This window comes from Symphalangus syndactylus, chromosome 21 (assembly GCF_028878055.3).
Source record: "Symphalangus syndactylus isolate Jambi chromosome 21, NHGRI_mSymSyn1-v2.1_pri, whole genome shotgun sequence".
NCBI lineage: Eukaryota > Metazoa > Chordata > Mammalia > Primates > Hylobatidae > Symphalangus > Symphalangus syndactylus.
The window spans coordinates 21,756,319-21,777,179 of NC_072443.2; the positions used below are offsets into that span (position 1 = coordinate 21,756,319).

Below are 20,861 nucleotides of genomic sequence, written 5' to 3' on the forward strand. Positions count from 1 at the left end.
GGTATAAAATTAAGTGCTAAATGCTGGTTAGAATCAAATAATTTAAAGATTATTTTATTTAAGATGTCTAATTTCCTTACTGTGTAATACCTTTAAAATATTCAAGTGCCAGTCTTTTACTTCCTTGGACAATTTTAATCTGTTGGAAATATAAGGCAAAATTGAGAAATATATAGTCATACTAGAAGATTATAAAACACCTTACAGACACTCTCTAATGAAGAATTTTCTAAAGAGTTTGGTTTACTCTATTGATATAGCATATTGCTCCTAAAATTCCAAAATTTTACTAGTTATTTTTAAGCACTTAAAAGCATTCATACATATTGATCTTATATCAGGACAAAAAAATTTCAACAAATTTCCTGTAGCAGAAATAATTATTTGCAAACCATTAACAAAATCAGAGAAATTAAAAAAAGCCACATCTCCAATCTATTTATTTAAAAAATTTAATGTTATATTAAATAATATATTAAAGCATAATAGACAAATTATGAACTATTTAAAATGAAAGACATTAAGATCCTCACATATCTAAAACTAAGAAATGTGACCAATGCAGGAAAAAAAGTAATTAGAAGGAATGAGCAAGTGTAAAACCAAAAATTAATGAAATAGAATCACTAATATTTCATTTGAAAATCAAAAGCCAGTGTTTTTAAAAGATTGATCAAATAAACAAGCTTGCCTAAAAATAATAGGAAATGTTATTTACGTATGGAAGAGATTTTTAATAAGATAAGACTAGATGTAAATATATATCAATAAATATAAAAGAAATATAATAATTTTCTGGTAATTATCAAAACTGAATAAGAAGATCTGAATATAGCATAAAATAATTTTAAATGATAGTCAAGTGTCTACTACCAACACGATCCATTTCAATTAAGTTTTCAAAGAACAGATAATTCCCATGTTGTGTCAGTTATTCCAGAACATTAATAAATGGAAAGTTTCACAATCCATTCTCTAAATATAGTATAACCCAAATATCGTGAGATTGAAAAAAGAAAACTGTAAGCTGAGATAACTTGTAAGTATACGCTTAAAAATTTTAGCCTGAAATATTATCATATTGAATTCAAAATTACAATAAAAATTCTAATATATTATGAACAAGTGCTAACAGGAAGGATTTATCTTAGGCATGCAAAGATAGTTCTGCGTAAGTATATACTTTATTGAGGAGAAAAACATAAAATTCACTTTGCAACAGATAAATTGTTTTATAACATCCATAATTCATTTCACATTTTAAAAACAAAACACAGACAAACAAAACTACAATGGAAGAAGAAAACGTCCTTAAGTAGACATCTGCCAAAAATGTAAGTCAGACATAATTATATTTAACCATAACACAATTAGAAGCTGTTTGATTAAAGAAGAAAAGCTTCTGCTTTTACTGTTACTTTGCAATATTATGCTAAAGCATTGCAATAAGACAAAAAAATACATAAGAAATTTTTTTGGTTTGCACAGTAAAATATTATAGATGAAGTTATATAGGTCTTACATATTTTTTATGATATATTTAGGTATTATAAGGTTTCTGTTACTATAGTGACTAAAATATTTAAAATGTAATTGTAACTGGTCATTGCTAGTATACAGGAAAACCACTGATAATTGTATGTTGACTATGTAACTGACTTCTCTTGATTAGTTCTAAAATTTTTTTAAGTGAATTCTCTTGGAGTTTCTAAGTAAACATTTCTAACTAGTAGAGAGAAAATGATGATTTATTTCATTCAACCTTTAGGAGAGACGTTTTCTACATATATTAAAAAACTGTTATTTTTAAGTTTTGTAAGATAATTATGCTTTACAAAGAACATTTTACAAAGAACATATACTTTATGATTTGGCTAGAGTAGAATAAGATTTTCTCCAACTAGCTTTAAAAAGGGAGTAGATTAAAACTTCAGATGAATCAAGGCAACTTAGAAACAAGAACAGAAATGGATGACTTTTTATTATTATAAGCTATTTTATCATTATTTCTATCTTACAGAAGTGGTATAACTCAGTTCCTGGGTTCACACATAACTCATTCTGGTACTCTATTTTGTAAATCTTGAACTGGAGTGCACTCAGAGTTGATAACTATTCAGGAATTGATTTATTCTAATTAAATGCTAAAAGAGACTGAAGAGGGCTGGGCATGGTGGTTCACGCTGTAATCACAGCACTTTGAGAGGCCAAGGCGGGTGGATCACTTGAGGCCAGGAGTTCAAGACCAGCCTGGCCAACATGGTGAAACCCCGTTTCTACTAAAAATACAAAAATTAGCCAAGTGTGGTGGCACGTGCCTGTAGTCACAGCTACTCAGAGGCTGAGGCAGAAGAATCACTTGAACCCCAGAGGTTCAGATCGCACCACTGAACTCCAGCCTGGGTGACAGAATGAGACTCTGCCTCAAAAAGAGAGAAAGAGAGAGACTGAAGAACAAACCAGAATATTCACGTATTAAATATACAGAAGTCTGCCCTTTCCAAGGACAAATATATTTATGTTTGCCCCTACAGAGCTTGAGAATCCACATTAGTAATCAGAAGATTGCAACATCAAAGTAGAGATATGAAAAACATTAAGGACTCCTTCAGTCAGAATATGATGACTATGTGTACCCAGTTGGAACTCACTTTTAAAAGGGCCAGCAAAATAAAGTCCATGGGGTTCAGTGCCTATTTCCTTTGGAAAGTAATTGTTAAATGCTGACCAAATCTAGTATTCAAACTTTTCTTTTCCCAGAGCCATGTGAAATATCTTCCCTTCCTTCATTCAAGTAAAAGACTTTCAGCTTTGCTAATGCCATAGTTTAGGCAATAAGATTTTTTGATAGCCTTTCTAACTTTAGGTTTCTAGGCCCTGCAATTCTTGATTTATCCAGGCAAACTATCTTTCTGCAGATAATAAATCATGTTTTAAACGTGGTTTTAATTTGTTTATTTTGAGAGGATTATCCTGGAAACATCTCCACAGTTTGATGAATGTGAGTGTGTATATTTGTGAGTGTGACAGAGAGGCAGGGTGAGGAAGTCAAACAGAAATGGAGAGAGAAAGGATGTAAATGACTTAGATGACTTCTAGCAGAACCATTAATATCCATTTTTTATATTATTTTGTTTCTCAAACAATCTGTAGCTTCAGTCCTCTAGCCAGTAGAACAAGAGCTTTACCACTGTCTTAATTAAGACATCGCAAAAAAAAAAAAAAAAAGATTTGGATAGTAGAGTACTGCATATTAATAGCACTTACACCTATTCCTGATATTTTCACATGGGTATGACTTAAAGCCAAGAAGTTATCTTTATACATCAAAACTTCTAAAAGAATCTCCTGGACTTTATTAAACAAATTCTATTCCCAGGCTTGAACGAGAATACTGTATATTCCATGCAAGACTGGGTGATTTATTTGCCTCCTATACTATGTAATATCTGCCTATATGACATAAAATCAATAGAAAATAAAAATAAAGGCAGCCTGCATGGATTTGTTAACCTTAATAGAAAGTAATTTTACCTTTGAAACGTGTATTTAAACATTTGGTGTTGAGAATTTTTTCTTCCAATTGAGGAACTAGTTGTTCATATAAACATAGTCTAATGATTAGCCAACAAATCATTACTATGTGGTCCATAAGCTGTGTTAGTTACTTCTAGTGTATAGATAGTTAAGAACATAAAGTGTGGAAAAAACTACTTTGGCTCAGTCTAATCCGTAGACATATATACTCTGGACATATTTGCTTAAATGGGGTGTAGTGGAAAAAGCACAATTTGGATGGAAGCCACTGACAAGTTGTGTGACTTACTTTGCTAATTTATTTCTCTTTCTGGACTAGTTTTATTATAGATAAATGGAAATAAAAATATTACCAGTTCTTATTTCACAAGACTATTATGAGGATTAGATTTTAAATGTGTATTAAAACACCTTGTAAATTATAAAGCGCTACATAAATCGTTGTTATGATTGTTGTTATATCTTTAGATACATATATGTCTAAAGAATAACTTAAAATATAATTCTTATCATATATTTAATCCAATTAGAATTTAAAATAAAACAAAGAGGTGACACCTTTTAGAAATCCCATTAGGCCCAAAGACTTTAGGAGAAAGCAAACCAGCTAAAAGATGACCACTATGCTGGCCTATTGAATCTATTCCCATAAATGGAAATGGTAAACCCAACAGAGGGAGATGAGGAGTGATGACAATGATTCATAGCAGAAGGGAAAACACCTGCATTTCTGACATTAAAAAAAATACTGAATTGTATTGCTAGGTAGAACATTGGTGATTACATAAGCTACACCTAACAAAGTGCTCTAGAACCTTATACATACCATGAGATGTAGAATGAATGAGTCTTCTAGAGGAGTAAATCAAAACCTAAAAGGCAATTTGCCAGGGTACATAATAGAAGCAGAATCAAGATAATGTCCAAGACAGGAGAACTCTAACCTAGAATTCTTTCCATGCTGCCTTCTATTGATACAGGCCCTGTTATCTCTGACTGTAGAAAGATATAGCCATAGGGTCTGAACACCTGAGCCTATTTGTCTTCACCACGTTATAGTTTTCAGATTGAATGCTAACAGGTTCCAGACTCTAGCAAGAGGATCCCTTTTAGTTACCATGAAAAGTTGACACCTATAGAGATAAAGCTAAGTTCAGTATTTCAGGTAAACGAAAGGTTCAGTGTAACAGTATGATTCCCAGAAAAGCCTTGATTCTCAGCATCTTGGAAGGAGCAGTGCCTAAATGTAAGTGCCAGCGTCTTCCCATGGGAAGAGAACCATAGGTAAAAGTCAACATTTCTAGAGAACAGTATATGCCTGCCCTGTTTGACAGTGCTCTATGTTCACACTATTTGGTTCCAAACTATTTTTTTGTAATTTGGATACGAATATGTCAAACAGGAATTATATGTATGTTTTATTTTAGAAAATTATACAACTAAAAATGTGTTAAAGTTCATTGCTTCTTGCCGGGCGCCGTGGCTCACGCTTGTAATCCCAGCACTTTGGGAGGCCGAGGCGGGCGGATCACGAGGTCAGGAGATCGAGACCACGGTGAAACCCTGTCTCTACTAAAAATACAAAAAATTAGCCGGGCGTGGTGGCGGGCGCCTGTAGTCCCAGCTACTCGGAGAGGCTGAGGCGGGAGAATGGCGTGAACCCGGGAGGCGGAGCTTGCAGTGAGCCGAGATTGCGCCACTGCACTCCAGCCTGGGCGACAGAGCGAGACTCCGTCTCAAAAAAAAAAAAAAAAAAGTTCATTGCTTCTCAATGATTTTTTCTCACAATTGGTGCTATTTTCTGTGCCCATCCGAGGAGAAGTCATGCAACAAGCTGATTCACTTTCAGCTAGCAAGCATTAGTGCACAAGATGGCCAGTGCTCTCAGCCAATGAGCATCCACTGCACTATTCACGGTTTAGTGTGCTTTGCAACCCATGCAACTATGCCTTTGGAGGTTCACTTTATGCCGTTTATTTAGTCCCTGATACCATGTCTTAATCCACAAAAATGTGCAAGTAATAGTTTTTGGTCTGCCACAAAGAATTTTTTAAATCATATTTTTAGATATTAATAAGTACTTAGAACTAATTAATAATACATTGTATGAAAACTTATGAAGTATAACTATGGCAGTACTTAGCATGAAATTTGTAAGCTTAAATTATATATTTGAAAGAGTGTGCTGATAATGAGTTAAGCATGAAGCATAAGAAGTTAGAAGACAACATATCTAACAGAAAGTATAAAGAAAAAAGAAAATTTATAGTAGGAACAGATATCAAATGTAATAGATTAAAAAAAAAACAGTAGAGGGGAAAAAGCCAAAAATGTGTTCAAACCTCTGGAAAGCTTGATCATGAAAAAAAGAAATTATAAAAATAAATAATATTAAGAATGAGAAGAGGAATTTTATCACAGATTCAGCAAAGATGGAAAACAGAACTTTATGAACAATGGAACGTGTTCCCTAGCTAAGTTGAAGATTTACATGTCATACAGCTAGCAATGCCATCATGGTACAAACTCCAGAAAAGCATGCCAACATACCCTATCTAAACATATTCAAAATCCAACCTGCCAGGATGAAGAAAACATCTCAATGGCTCTGTGGCAAAGCCTGGTCGCTACCTGGTGACAGCACCTTTGAATTGGAGTTGATGCGTCAGCAGAAAGGCAACTGGCCAAAATTCTGTGACGATAGTGTCCTACCTATGCATATCATAGATAAAAACTTGGTTTCCCAAGAGCTTAAAAACACCAGGAGAGAGGTCTGCTGTGTACTGTGAAGAATTCTTGTGACTGCTTCTTCCTGTACCCTCTTCCTCATCATGTCAGCAAGCTGTAAGATGTAAGACAAGGCAGCAGCACTCACCAGTGGTGAGTGATTCGGGCTGAAGAACCCCTTAAGTACATTTCCTACTGTTTGATTTTTATTCCAAGGATTTAGCTACAGGTACACTTTTGTAGGTAACAACAAAAATGCTAAAAGCTGCCTGCAAAAGGTGTCCTTTATTCCCTATAACTTTACTGAATAGGAAATTACTATTTAGCTATGTTTTGGGGAAGCAACAAGAATAAGATGTGTAATTATCTTGGAGCCATTCTAAGAGTGAACTTTTGAACCATATCGTCTCTCTTTTGGGATGAGACTAAATGCTTTTTTTCATTGCTTTAAAGTTCTTATCTCGGTCATCATTTCACATTGTGAAACAGCACTCAAAATGCACAATAACTCTTATGTTGTAGAAATTCTGTGAAAAGTAGCATATTCTCCTCTTGTATATGAGATTGAAAAATCCAAATGTTCTAGAAATTCCTGCCAGAAACAATATCTTTTTTTCTAATAGTCCACAAGTATTTTTTCTCCACAATATGTGTTTTAAGCCACCTAATTATGAAGGCCTTGATATGAGCAAGCTCCTACATTTAATCCCTAACAGCTCACTGTCACCATCGATGATTTATAGACTTTATTTCTTTGTATTTTATGCTAGGTTGATAAATATTTATTTACTTTCTAATCTTAAAATCACCTAGAAATAAATATAAGTTGCAGTTTTTTGGTTTTGTCTTTTTTTATTTAAAATGTTGCTGTTCTTAATTCAACTTTTTTCTTTGTACTTTATGTTTAATAAGCAGTTTTATTATTTGGGGTATAAATGGCAAATTCAATTCTTTAACTAGACACAGAATAACCAAATAGCATATAAAGTTCTGACAAGGAAGGTCATAAAGTTTAAAAATGATCCTTAAGATAAGACTTTTTTCTGAAAAGTAGCTCAAGAGAGATGATTTTCATAGTTCTAAATCTTAAAGCATCACCAGCAAATACATGAAGTTTGACATATTCTCCATATGTGTACATTTTCATAACTTGTCTTGTTAGTTGGGAAGGTCTCCTAAATGACAGTGGTTTTCAGGCAAACACTAAATGAAACTTTGATGGGAATATTATAGACAGAATTTAAGCATCAAATGAGTGATTCAACTAGTGACCTTGAAAGTCATTTTTCATCTCTGAAAATCTCTTGGTTTATTATGAGGATGGTGGAAATTAACTTGAGGGCCTGTTGACCTAGCTTGACCTATGACTTTTGTTTACACAAATGCATTTTTTTCCAGATACCCTATTAAAATATCATTGTAAAGTTACTGAATAATAACACCATACAAAAACAGTGTAGGTTTCATTTGTCCCCACCACCAGCATATTGTGGACAATCTCTTACGTGGACAGGTAAAAGGAACTGTCCTGTTCTGAGATAGTGGGCAAGAGAGACCATGTAACAAACCCTGACTGTCTAGATCATCCAGAATGCCCTGGCAAGTTCACTTCCATTTAGTGAAGTGAGATAATTTGGCAATTCATGCAAGAGACTGAGAACCAAGCCTCAAGCCCTGCCTCTGATTCTGCAGGTACGGTAAGTCTTTCATGCCTTTCTGTGTCTCCAAGTGCTTCTTCATGGGCAGATTATTTTTAAATCTACTTCACAGTCACTAGGTAACTAGTATATGTTTAAAAATAAACTATAATATTTAGGGGAGGAGTCAATTCTCCCTTACAGGAAAAAATCCATCATTTTATTTCCTAAATTTGACTCAACTTCAGGTTTTACTATTGGGGAAACACTGAATTACAGCACAAAGTAATTGACTTCAGGATAAAAGATTTCAAACTTTAAAAAACAATTAATTTATTTCTCCTTTCACCCACAGGTCTACCCACGGATAGCGCCGGCATTTTGGCACTACCTGCGGGTAGAAGTGAGTAGCTGGTACTTGAATTCTCCCACCTTTGCTCCTTGCACTCTGCTGGTGTGGTCTGATCTGATGTGCCCATTTTGCTCAAGATGCAGCTGCCATTCTGTGTAAACATATTCTCACACCACCACCATTTATTAGAGTTGGGTCAGGAATCTAAATCACCAAAAATAGAAGTGCAGTTTATATAAGACTAATCATCTTTCTTAATAACTTTCCAAATAGGACCATATCGTATGCATTGTTATGATAAACAGCTAAATGCCAAATTATGGAAAACCATGCTAACACTATTTTGTAATCAATACTTTTGGTATTCAGAACATAATTCCTCAGTTAAACTTTGGAATGTTCTAGGAAATAGTAGGATAACTGTGCTTCATTTCCTTTCTCCTTTTTTTCTGTCCCCCAGGAACATGAGCAGCTGACCTACTCTTCCACAAGGTCCAAGGCCCCCAGTGTCATCATCACAGGTCTCAAGCCAGCCACCAAGTATGTATTTCACATCCGAGTGAGAACTGCAACAGGATACAGTGGCTACAGTCAGAAATTTGAATTTGAAACAGGAGATGAAAGTAAGTTTCACACAAGGATATAACATAAGATGTGAATTTAGTATCATTCCAATTTGACCTGGTATTTTAAAACCAGGTGTCCCAAGTTTTTAATAGCTTGTTTAAATGAGATTTTGTTCATGTAAATACTCATACAGTCATTTCAGTTAATATTTGGTGCTATCATTAAATGCTTTCATGAAATGTCTTACTCTACCACAAAAGTAATGTGGCCAAAATGTGGCCCTTTATGCTATTACACAGAGTCTCTGTGGATGCCTAATAGTTCACCAGTCCTGGCATTATGATATGATCCTAATGAAAACTTGGGAGAGAATAAAGCCATGAACGAATGGTTTTAGCAATTCAGAATTGTACAGCTTTCGCCTTTTATCTCAGGTCAATAAAAACAGTGGTCAGGAGATGAACACCACTGACATGCACATTATAAGTTTAAATACAGATGCATGGGCTTCATCAGAAACCCACATTAATTCCGGGGCCTCAACATGCTGAAAACCAAAATGAGAGATGAAGGGAGTGAGATATTCCAATGTTATGTAACATCAACTTTGAGGTCTTTTATTCATTCTAAACCCAGCTTTACCAATGAACTCTTTTTGGCCTTCAGAAATCCATCTTACTGCTCTCTTTGTGAGAACAGTAGGGATTGCTTTTGCCAGACATCTTTATGAAAAAGTGTCCAAATATATAAGAAAAATCTGTTTACATCATTGTTAAAATACTGTATTAATATAATAATTCAATAAAAGTAAATTTATTATAGTAATTCCTTATGGATAACAATAATAATAGCTAGCATTTATTGAGACCCCAAAAATGCCTAAAATGACACGAAATATTTTACATGGAATTGTTCATTCAAACCTTTCAACATCCAGTGAAACAAGTATTATTTTTGTAATTTTACCTATAAGAAAATAGAAACCTAAAGGAATTGAACAATTTGCCCAAATTTAAGCAACTAGTAAGAAGCTAAGCTAAAATTTGAAATAGAAGCGTGTTTTATTCAAAGGCCTATGCTGTTAGCTACTCCACCATCCTACTAAATCTTATCATTTGTATTATTATGAAGTGTTTTCTGTAAGACCATAAAATAGGTCATAGTTTTTCAGTTTATCACTCCCTCAAAATGAAGCTACTTGGGTTTCTGATTCTATGACAGAAGGAATATTTTGTTGTTTTTACACTGATGAACAGTATTCACTTGTAAGAACTTCTTTGTTACAATTATATCTAACTACAAAGGGAGAAAGTGCTGATGTGTTTAAGTAAGAAGGACCCCCAGCTTAGGGAGAATGAGTAAACTAATTAATAAAAAGAATATTTGTGACCTGAGTGTTTATGTCAGTAATAGTCATTTAAATTTCTGGTGGAGACTATTGACTTTTTAGGCTAGAGAGAAAATTATTAGGAGTACAGTATTATGATCACAAAACATAGATCCACAATAAAATCCATATAAAAATATCAAAAGATTTGTCCCTGTTATGTCTTTTTCAATCTTTTTTTCCCTGCCCACTTGTCAAACCTTAGCCTAGGTATAAAGCTAAGGATACAGTCCAAGGAAAGTTTAGTCCAAGATTGTCGAATTATTGTCTTTTCACAGCCTGGAAAAGTTAATGGCTTTTGCACTTCTTTTACTTTATTTCACAGATTTAAAAAATTCACCTAACTTTTAAAGTTTGACATTGTTGAGTATTGCATTTTTAAGTGAGAAATGCATTCTCAGATAAACTCACAGAGCTAACCTAAATAAGTCATTTGTGTTCATTTGGGACTTCTAGAGAAGGTCATTTGGTGTAATACTAACAAAAATCCTGATTTAAATATTAGCAGTTTGATTTGGTTTTAACCTTAGATTTCAACTCATTGTACTTTCAGGACAATTTCTTCAGTCGTTATGTAGAATAAAAAGAAAGGTCTCTTACTCACAAGTGACTCAGTACAATTCACTCATTCACCCAACATGTGTAGAATATTTAATATGTGCCATACTCGTATGAGGCTCTGGGGATAAAAAAATAATAAAAGAGCTAATAGCCTGTGCCTTCAAACAAGTTTCAGTCTATATTTCTGGGAGGAAAATAAAAAATTTAAATCAAAAATACAAGATTAGTGACGTGTACTATCATAAAGATATACAAAGGGTATAGTGACAGCATAGTGAAGATGACTACTAGTTCAGCATACATGGGTGGTGAAAGTTTTCTGGAGGGTGAGAGGCTGCGTTCTTTCTTGAAAGAAGAATAGTCATGGAACAGAAAAAGCATAAAGGCCTCTAACAACATAAAAAATTTAAAGAGCGAATACTTTGGTGTGGCTGTGGTGAGGAGATGCAAATGGTAAAATGGTGGTAGATGAAGGTGGAGAGTTACACGGGCCAAACCAAGAGCACTTTTTAGCCATATTAAGGGCATTTGCATGTATCCAGAAAATATTCAGGATCCATTGGTGAATTCAAATCCTGGATTAATATGACTAGTAATACATGCAAGACCCTATGCTGAGCAATTTACACATATTACCTCATTTAATTCTGATAAGATTATGCCTCATTTTAGAAACTTGTGTAGCTTTACCAGAATCTGATACCTAGTGATTAGAGGTACAAGATTAGAACCCTAGAACAATGGCAGCAGAAGATGGTGAAAACTATGTTCTGAATTACTGATTCATGAATGCCGCGAAAATGACTTTGATTAAAACCTTGAAGAGATAAAATGTCTGAGAAGAACCTGAAAATAATATATTTGTCTAAACCTGATGTTTGAGAACATAGAATGGCTCCTAAGTCAATTTACAGTCTAAGGGAAATTCATTTAAAGGATCGTTAAAAAAAAAAAAAAAACCTGGTTAGCTTTAAATAGCATTTTCAAAGCCTGCTGTTTATACCCAGGAGAGAATTTCAATGAATAATGCCATAGTAGCATATGGATAGGTTTCCCATAAATTCAAGGATATGATGATGTGAATCTCAATTGATGGCATCCATCTTTTTCTCTCCATACCCTCCTGGCTCTTCTTTAAATTTTTATAGCCTTTGTTTCTCAAGTAGTGCCTGAATTATTGTAATGTCAGCTTTATTATTAAGTTCTCTCTTGTGTATTCCGCTTAATTACCTAACTTTGTAATACATTCATAGAGATGAGGTATGGGTTGGAAAGGAGTGATCTCATTTGATGATCTGGTTCAAATTTTTTAAAGTAAGCAAAATTAAGTAGTTTATAATTCAGTTCTTTTTAGCCATACTATTTTACTTTGTTCAACTTTGACTTTGCTAATGACCAAGGCAATAACATAATTATGAAATAATTCATTTTGAAAATCATAATGTTCTTAACTGGCTACTTGTGCTATAAACATAGTAGCATCTGAAGAAAAATTATGGCGACCCTTTTGCACTTAGAGACCAGTGCTTGGTTCTTTTTCAATATCAAAATATGCTAGTGGAGATTCTCTAACTGGCTGACAAATGCTAAGTTTACTAATTATCACTGTTAGCATCATAAAATGAGTCCACTTGAACTAGAGCTATTGGTTTCCCCTCTACCTAGATCTATAAAATAACCTTATTGCATATATGTATATGGAGATAGAAATATAAACAGATTGATAGATGGATCAAATTGACTGATAGATACTCATTCATATATAGTCGGAAAATTATTTCCTCGTATTTTAATGTTTGCATTTTGTGTATCTTCTCATTTCTTGCTGGGCTAAGTATACAGTTAATATTATGTCCACTAACAGCATTTATTGAGTGCCTACTGTGTATTGGCCTTATTATTAGGTACTGTACTTGATTGCCCCCTTCCTTTTTTAGAATAGATTTATAAAAACTACAATAAAATTACAGAATCAGTAGTAAGAAAATAAGAATATAAAAATACTTCATATGGATTTTCTTGGAAGATAGATGGAAATTAGGTGTTAGAAGCTAGTAAGAATTTTCTCAAAATTAAAATAAAATCTATATTATGCCCCAAAGCATTAACCATAACACATATCCACACACACACACACACTGGTCAAATACAGTCCTTTTTGGCTTATACAGCTGTAATAGGAAATTTTAACTGCTCAAATTTCTTATTATTTCTGAGCTTATTTTCTGGGCCTTTCACTGCAGAAAAAAGTGAGAATCAAAATAAAAAATTGTTGACATCACCAGTAATATTAGCCATAACTTATAAATTGCTTGGAAAAACACATTTGATACATTTTAACAATAATCCTGTTAAATTACACTTACACATTTTAAAAAGTAATAAAATAAAGATAAGGAAATCAAACTTTTGTTTTTATTTAAAACACTAACAAGATTTATATAACATTAAATTCCATTTTATAGTAGCAGTAATTTTGCATGTGCAGTTTTAAAACCAAAATAAAATGTATTCTGCTAGATTGTAGCCAGCTTGAACCTTCTGCTTAAATACTGAAGAAATAGCTTGTGAGCTGTCAAAAGGGAGCAGAATCCATAGCTTAAAGCCAATTTTTGAAAGAAAATTGGAATTTTACATGTAGTAATTGGCAATTTACCTCTTCCATTGCCTTGATAATTATCTAAATGACCCACAAGAATTAATACATTGCCAACATAGAAACAATGCATTCCTTTTTCCTGAAAAGATTAATTACAGCTTACATTTTAACAACATGAAAATTTAAGTTTTCACCTGTAGCCTGCATAAATCAGTTTTGTACCACAAAAGCCACATCTGTCAGCATTTTAAAATGTATTATTTACCAAAAGTAGTGATGATGGACTAAATTTATAGCACATAAAATAATCATATAAAAATCATTATAATCAACATTAATAAACCAAACTATAAATGACTGCATTATAGTGGGTATTTCAAAATAAAATCTTATGTCATGCCTTATATATTTTTACAAAAAGTGGCATGTAGATACAAATGAATAAATGTAACCACTTAATTATTTTGAAAATATCCGTAAGATTTAGCTGTTTTCGTATGGTTGATATGTAAGAAATTTGGTTTGTTTTAATAATTTATAGGTAGGAAATGATCCTAAAAAATAAGATGCAAGATTATGTTTCAGTTTCTTCCTCCCAATACATTTTTATGTCCCTATTTCATGAATTTTTCTAAATTCCATTTGCACACTTAAAAATTCTAAATCGTTGCATATGTTGTATTGAATAGAATGTGAATTTCTCAGCAAGATATTAGGTCCCCCTCTAAATGTAATCCAAATTGATATCATTTCTATCGATTTCTGCAAGTTAATGTATTCTCTGGAATAATTAGATTATTTGGATGCTTCATGAACAAAATAATCTGTATCTTCATCATATCTAAGATTCTTCTATGACTTCCAACTGGAATATTCAGAAAACGATCACATTACAAATGGTCACTCTAGCTTACATGCCACTTTGCTGAAATGTTCTTGCCAGTGAGAAATCATCACTTCGTCCTTGGAATTTCTAAATATTTTATTGTTCAAAGGCATAATTCTTTACTTAGCTGTAAACTCATTGAGATAAAGAACTGTAGTCTGTATATCTGTGTGTCTCAGAAAGTGTTTTACACATAGTTAGGTTCCAATATACATGTAATCAAATAAATAAAGAAAATATGATTTACAAAAATACTAAGGAATAGTATGTTGCCTACCAGGTCAAAAAGAAAGAATCGGATAATTTTATTTACCATAGATAAGCAATATCCCTTGCTTTATTTTGGGTAACAAGCTATAACTGGCTTGAGTCATGTAAAAACATAATATATGCAGGTCTTACTACAAATTAATTGTTAATTCTAAATTTGGGGACACATTTTAGGTAGGGTAAAATGACGATTTTGTTGTTAACACATTTTCTTCCCTAAACTCTTTTTTTAAAAACCTCCATTATGTTTGATCCAGTCTGTTGGTTGAAGCACAATCTGTACTGCTTCAATTACTCAGGATGAAATTAGCCACATCATTATTAACACCAGCTAGAAATTTTGGAATGATTATTAATGGTAGCACATGAAGCAGAAAGAGGACCAGCTGACCCTGGTGGAGTAATAAAGTTAATTAATCAAGCAGGAGGCAGATTTCATATTTATGAGTCTACCCAGAGGAGGACAAATTCCAGTATATAAGACTTTAATTTAAAGTAATCTCCAACCAATAGCACACTTTCAACATTGGCAGCTGTAGCCATCTAAATGCAAACATTAGTGGGAAAGAGGAATTTTCTAGCAGTTAGGTTGTCTGAATATAAAGTGGCCTGTCCTATAAGGTAGTGAAGGCCCCTCATAATAAGAATTTGTGCTGAAGCTTATTGGTAACCTGTTTAGCATGTGGTAAAAGAAATCCCTGCTTTGTTTAGGAGGTTGTGATACAAGTTTAATGTAAGTTCGAACATTGAGATTTCATAACAACATATTTGTGAGTTCTAATTATGTTCCAATCACTTTTTTAAAATCTTTTCTGGTTACCAAAACATGTATAACGTTTGCAGAAGATACTATTATGCCAATTTTACAGATCAAGAAAGTAAAGCATAATGAATGAAGTATAGTAACTTAACAGTACCCACAGGTAGTAAGCATTGGAATGGGGTTATTATGGCATTAGGCCCTTTTCATACTAATGCTTAGAACCAAAATTGAGTTCCCTTTCTACCCATTCAGTACTTTCACTTTTCTTTTTCACCTTAGTCATTATTTATAATTTTCTACATGATTATTTTTTGTTATTACCTCCAATTCGTCACCCTCCCTTAATTACTTATATTTTGCCTTAGCATAATGTGTCTTTGAATATAAGTGGATTTTCAGAAGACTATTTATAAATCTCAATGCATCAAGTTCGCAGAGCTGTGCAGTGTTTTAATGCATATTTCTGGATTAATGTACACATGGTAGACCAAGTATAACACTCCAAAGAGGCAAAATAATGCAGTTAGTTTGATTTACTTAAATATGCAGGGTCTTGATGAAGAGTAACTATTTGCACAGAAAGTGGAAGTCTCCCTTTAAGAGAGACTGAATTGACAAAAAAAAAAAAAAGATATTTTATTTCAATTATGCCTAGATCAAATAAGGATTTTAAATGATGGGAACCAGGCTTATGTACCATAAGACAGATTGAATACCTTAATATGAAAAATATTAAAGATCATAACTTTGCTAAATGGGCTGGAAAGAAAATCATTAACTATTAACAGGTACTTACATGTTGTAAAATGTGCATATCAAAGGGCAGTGTTAACAGTGTGGCTGATATTTAAAAGAAAAGTAGCAAATAACAGTAGATCTATTTCTTAATACAGAAATTAAGCTTATTTTTAAGGCAATAACATATAGCAACGTATGTAAAATATTATTTCTTTGGTATATAAACCATCATCCCTTGACTGGAAGTTTTTACAAGATCAGGGAACATTTCTTTTGTTTCTTTTTTTAAAAGATTCTCATTTGTGTATGCTGTGTGAATTTGTTCTCTTAGCGAATTTGAGGTAGGCACTACAGTGTTACTAACTATAGTCACCATGCTGTACATTAGATTCTTAGAACTTATTCATCTTATAACTGAAGACTCGTACTCTTTGACTAATATTTCCCCCATTTCTTTCTCATTTTTTACCTCTTATATTGCTTTGCATGCACCTGGCAGATAGAAGGCGTTCAATGAATTTCATATGAATTAATATTATCCAATAAATACACAATACTCGGTATTTATAAATACTCAATGTTGCTTCAAACGCATGTATTTTATTATTCTACCTATATATTTTTAGTATTTTATTTTTGTTTATTTTGTACATATATTAATAACAAGCAGTCTGCTGAATGCTAAGGAAACAAAGGAGATAATATATGGTCTCTGTCTTCAGGAAGCTTATCATTAAACCACACTAGAGATAAGAGAGTTCCTGATTTATGTCATTCCCAAAGTCTGATTTTAATTTGACTTGATTTGAGATGGATTTTTTTTTCTGTCAGCAATCATATAAATTGCTTGAATTTTTCTTTCAAGCTATTTGACTTTACAACCTTGAATTCTTAAAGAGAGCAAAAATGTTCCTTAGGTATTTCAAACTGCCCCAAATTTAGTGAAAAATATATTCTCTGTGTAACACTTGAAGAGTTAGAGCCATTCTTCAGACTACACAAATCAGCTTTATTGACTTGTATTTTGATATGGCTTATCAAAAGTCGTATTTTAGTTGTTAGAAAAACATCAAAGGCAAAGTGAAGAAAACCTAATTTCTCATTATATTAATAACAATATGGAGGCCTATTGAGAACTGCTGGTATGATTCTTAATTGTGGCTGACCTCTCACCCTCATCTGTTGCATGGTCATGCACTAACCTCAAGTAGGGAATACAAGTATTGTGTTGTTCAGTAAGTACTGATAGAATGATGTTTTAAAGCATTAGGGGAGCTCTAGCTGGTTGTAGAGTATCATAGCGATGATATATAAATGTGGTTCTTGTGGGGAAAGGGTAGAAACACATGATGCTGAGATGAAGTTGACCTTTGGGAAGTCACAGACTGGAAGGATCACATAGCATGGGGTTTTGGTTCCTGTTACAATTTTATGTCCTGGTCAAATTCTATCCACATGGTAATCCATTATTTTTCAGAGCTGAAAAAAAATCTGAGAATTGCATGAAAGAGTTGTAAAAATGTCCAAGTCAGGTTAAAAGTATTTCGTATAAAATATATGAATATTAAATATTATGTTTATGTCAAAATATAAAAACATAGTTTAAAAAAATTTAATTTGCATGGTGCCACTCTTCAATAAAAATCATTTAAAATTATCTAATGTAACATCTTCTCAATTTGTATTAGCCCAATGCAAAACAGCTGTTTGTGCTTTTTTCACCATTAAGTCACAATACTGAATGGACAAATGTTTATAAAATAAGCCCAGCCAGTTCTACAAAGGCCTGTATGAAGAATTAAGAAGCAGCTTAAGGGCCGTGCACGGTGGCTCACGCCTGTAATCCCAGCACTTGGGGAGGCCGAGGCTGGCAGATCACGAGGTCAGGAGATGGAGACCATCCTGGCTAACACGGTGAAACGTCGTCTCTACTAAAAATACAAAAGAATTAGCTGGGTGTGGTGGCGGGCGCCTGTAGTCCCAGCTACTAGGGAGGCTGAGGCAGGAGAATGGCGTGAACCCAGGAAGCAGAGCTTGCAGTGAGCCGAGGTCGCGCCACTGCACTCCAGCCTGGGCGACAGTGCGAGACTCTGTCGCAAAAAAAAAAAAGAAGCAGCTTAAGTATTCATGTTACACTTTACTTTTTCAAGGGAAACAGTAGTTCCCTTGAAATTTAAATTGAGTAACAAGAATTCTTGGCAAAATTGCAGGAGCGCTTAAAAGATTTAGCTGTGTGTGCACAAACCCAAGCATGACATGTGTGAGCACATTACTGTACTATAAAGATAGGCAAAGGAGCAGAATACGGCAATCTTACTGCTAGATATAAAATAGCTGATTCACATCAAACTGAATTTCATATTCTCTTATGCTTCCGGAAAACAGCATTCATTTAAAAATTCTCTTGCACTATAGTTTTTTTAAATTAGTTATCTTATATTTGCTGGATACATAATCAGCAGACTAAATAATTTTGTCAACAAATAATTTTGGCAATTCCATCAACAATAAACATGGCAATATTACTTACTGAATTTAGCACACATAAGTGTGTGTATATATATGTACATATATACACACATTCATATACATAATACATATATTCATATACACTTCCTATTCCCATTTTGAGATAAAGGAATGAAATTATCATTATTTTAAATATTGTTACATAAGTTGTTACCCTTGGAAGTAAAAATAATTTATTTTAAAATTTGATATAGTTTGTGTTAAATTTAATATGGAGGAGAAAGAGAAGGGCACTTGAGACAAAGCAGTAAAAGCTAAAGCAAGCAGAAGAATGTTTAATTGTTCAACTTGTTCATTCACCCATGTACTCAATCAAAGCATATTAATAAATGGGCCAGATATAGATGCAGGCACTAGGGATTCAAAAACTAAAAAGGATACACCGGTTCCCTGCTTTCACAACAGCTAGTGAGAAGTTCAGAATATTAAACCAGATTCCCGTAGAAGGCAATATATATTGTGTAAGGGAGCACAAGGAGAAAAGTGCAAACAAACGTGTCAAGGAAAGCTGCCAAAAGGTAATGTCTTAAAGGAAACTTGAAGGTTAAGTCAAACTTGGCCGTGAAAGTAGGGGTGCAGTGAGGGTGGAGGGACCAGATGAGAGAATTGGGGAGCTTTTACTCTCTTTAGACAGAGAGAACGGTATGTGTGCAAGTGTAGAGATCAAAGAGAGCATGGAGCTTTCTAGTAACTGGAAGAATATCAGTATAGCTAGAACTGTGCTTTTCAAAAAGTGAGCCCTGTGCCAAAGGCATCAGCAACACCTGGGAACAGAAAAGAAATGCACATTTTTCAGACCTCCCACTAGACCCACTAAATCGGAAACTCTGGGGGTGGGACCCAGCATTCTGTGTTGACAAGCCCTCTGGGTTATTTGGCTGCAAGCTCTGGTTAGAGAACCAATGTCATCCTCAAATAGCACAAGATCGGCAGCAAGGAATGGTGGGGGTGATGATCTCAGTACAAGAAACACAAGATGTGTGGCTAGTGAGGACCATGCAATGCCATCCTTACCTTGCTACTGAGGCTCAAATTTCCTAGGTTTTTATTTTTCTTCCAGCTGTATGTAGTTTTGGAGACAGGCAATCCAGTCACAGTGAGCTTCCCGTAAGTGACTTCCCTGAAACCACTGCGAACACTCCTAATTATTTCCTCACCTTCATTTTGTCACACTAAAAATAAAACCTTCCAAATACCTTTTTTCATTGACACTCCTATAGTTCTCATAACTTCCAAATTCCCTAAAGACTATTTTAGCCTTAAAAAATTCACCTACTGAAGGTGCTAGAACCTTGGGAATCATCAATTTAAATTCTAATACATGCTTGCTCTCTGCCAGCATTTAAGCCTGCATATGTCTCTCTGACAGTTCATATTTGGTCTGTGAACTTTGTGAAGACGCAGTAAATTATGACCTGCTCACCAGAACCTTCTGAGAAAACCGGAGCTAAGCCATCCCAAGTCAAACCTTCCAAGAAAATCTAGATATTAAGTTATCTGGGAAACTTAGTGAATCTAGATAGCATAGGGGTAATGGTGATATGTTAGCAAAGGGAAGTTAGACACCAAAACTAACATGCCATGCAAAGGCACTTGTCTCAGGCTCAGTAACATAGCTGTACATTCTAATTGGTGAAAGAAAAGATGCTACATTCAATTAGGCATCATAGGACTTGGTTTCTTGGCTCATGAGGATTCTCCTCTTTAGAACCATAAATGAAATAAAGCAAACATGCTATATTATCTTCCTTTGCTCTAAAAATGTGAAACTCTCCAGGTATTGGGACCTAAGGAAGGCAATGTAGTTGATTTATGTTTTGGTTTCCTCATGGGAAAACTAGAAATTTATTCATTTGTATGTAGAGTCATTCATTCAAAAATATTCTTGAGAACCCATTCTGCACATACGCAGGCTATAGCAGAAATAGACAAAAATCCCTGCTGTCCTGGAGCTTATATTCTAGAGAGATGAGAAAGACAGCAAACAAACAATAAGCAAAACATTTTATATGCCGAGGTGTGGTGTGTTGCCTAGATTTCCCCTTCAGGACCCAACTAGTGGGAGTTCTGCCTGCTGAAAGCTCATAGTTGAAGGCTCATAGCTGCAGACATTGCCCCTGGCCAAAAGAAGCTGCATGCCCCAGGGTCATGCCCTCTTCCTGGGGATAGTCAGAATCCAAGACTCCTCAATGTGATGTACAAAGACCCATGCCCATTGTGTCAATTAAAGACAACCCAGAAGAAGATCATCCCAGCTCCAGCACTCCTTGGGGTCTGCTGAGGTCTTTGCAGCTACCACGTGTCAAGT

At 34.1% G+C, this 20,861-nt stretch overlaps 1 protein-coding gene across 4 annotated transcripts in view; it reads left to right on the forward strand.

Annotated features, from left to right (window-relative positions):
* The window catches only part of EPHA6 (EPH receptor A6), a 951,077-nt gene that overhangs the window by 641,630 nt on the left and 288,586 nt on the right, over nucleotides 1-20,861 (forward strand). For 2 of the 4 annotated variants that reach the window (XM_063630562.1, XM_063630564.1), the window contains 2 exons: nucleotides 8,257-8,304; nucleotides 8,714-8,876. In XM_063630562.1, the coding sequence (XP_063486632.1) occupies nucleotides 8,257-8,304; nucleotides 8,714-8,876 (211 nt within the window). The remainder of the gene's footprint in view (nucleotides 1-8,256; nucleotides 8,305-8,713; nucleotides 8,877-20,861) is intronic. The other 2 variants (XM_063630563.1, XM_055259907.2) reach the window with 1 other exon arrangement.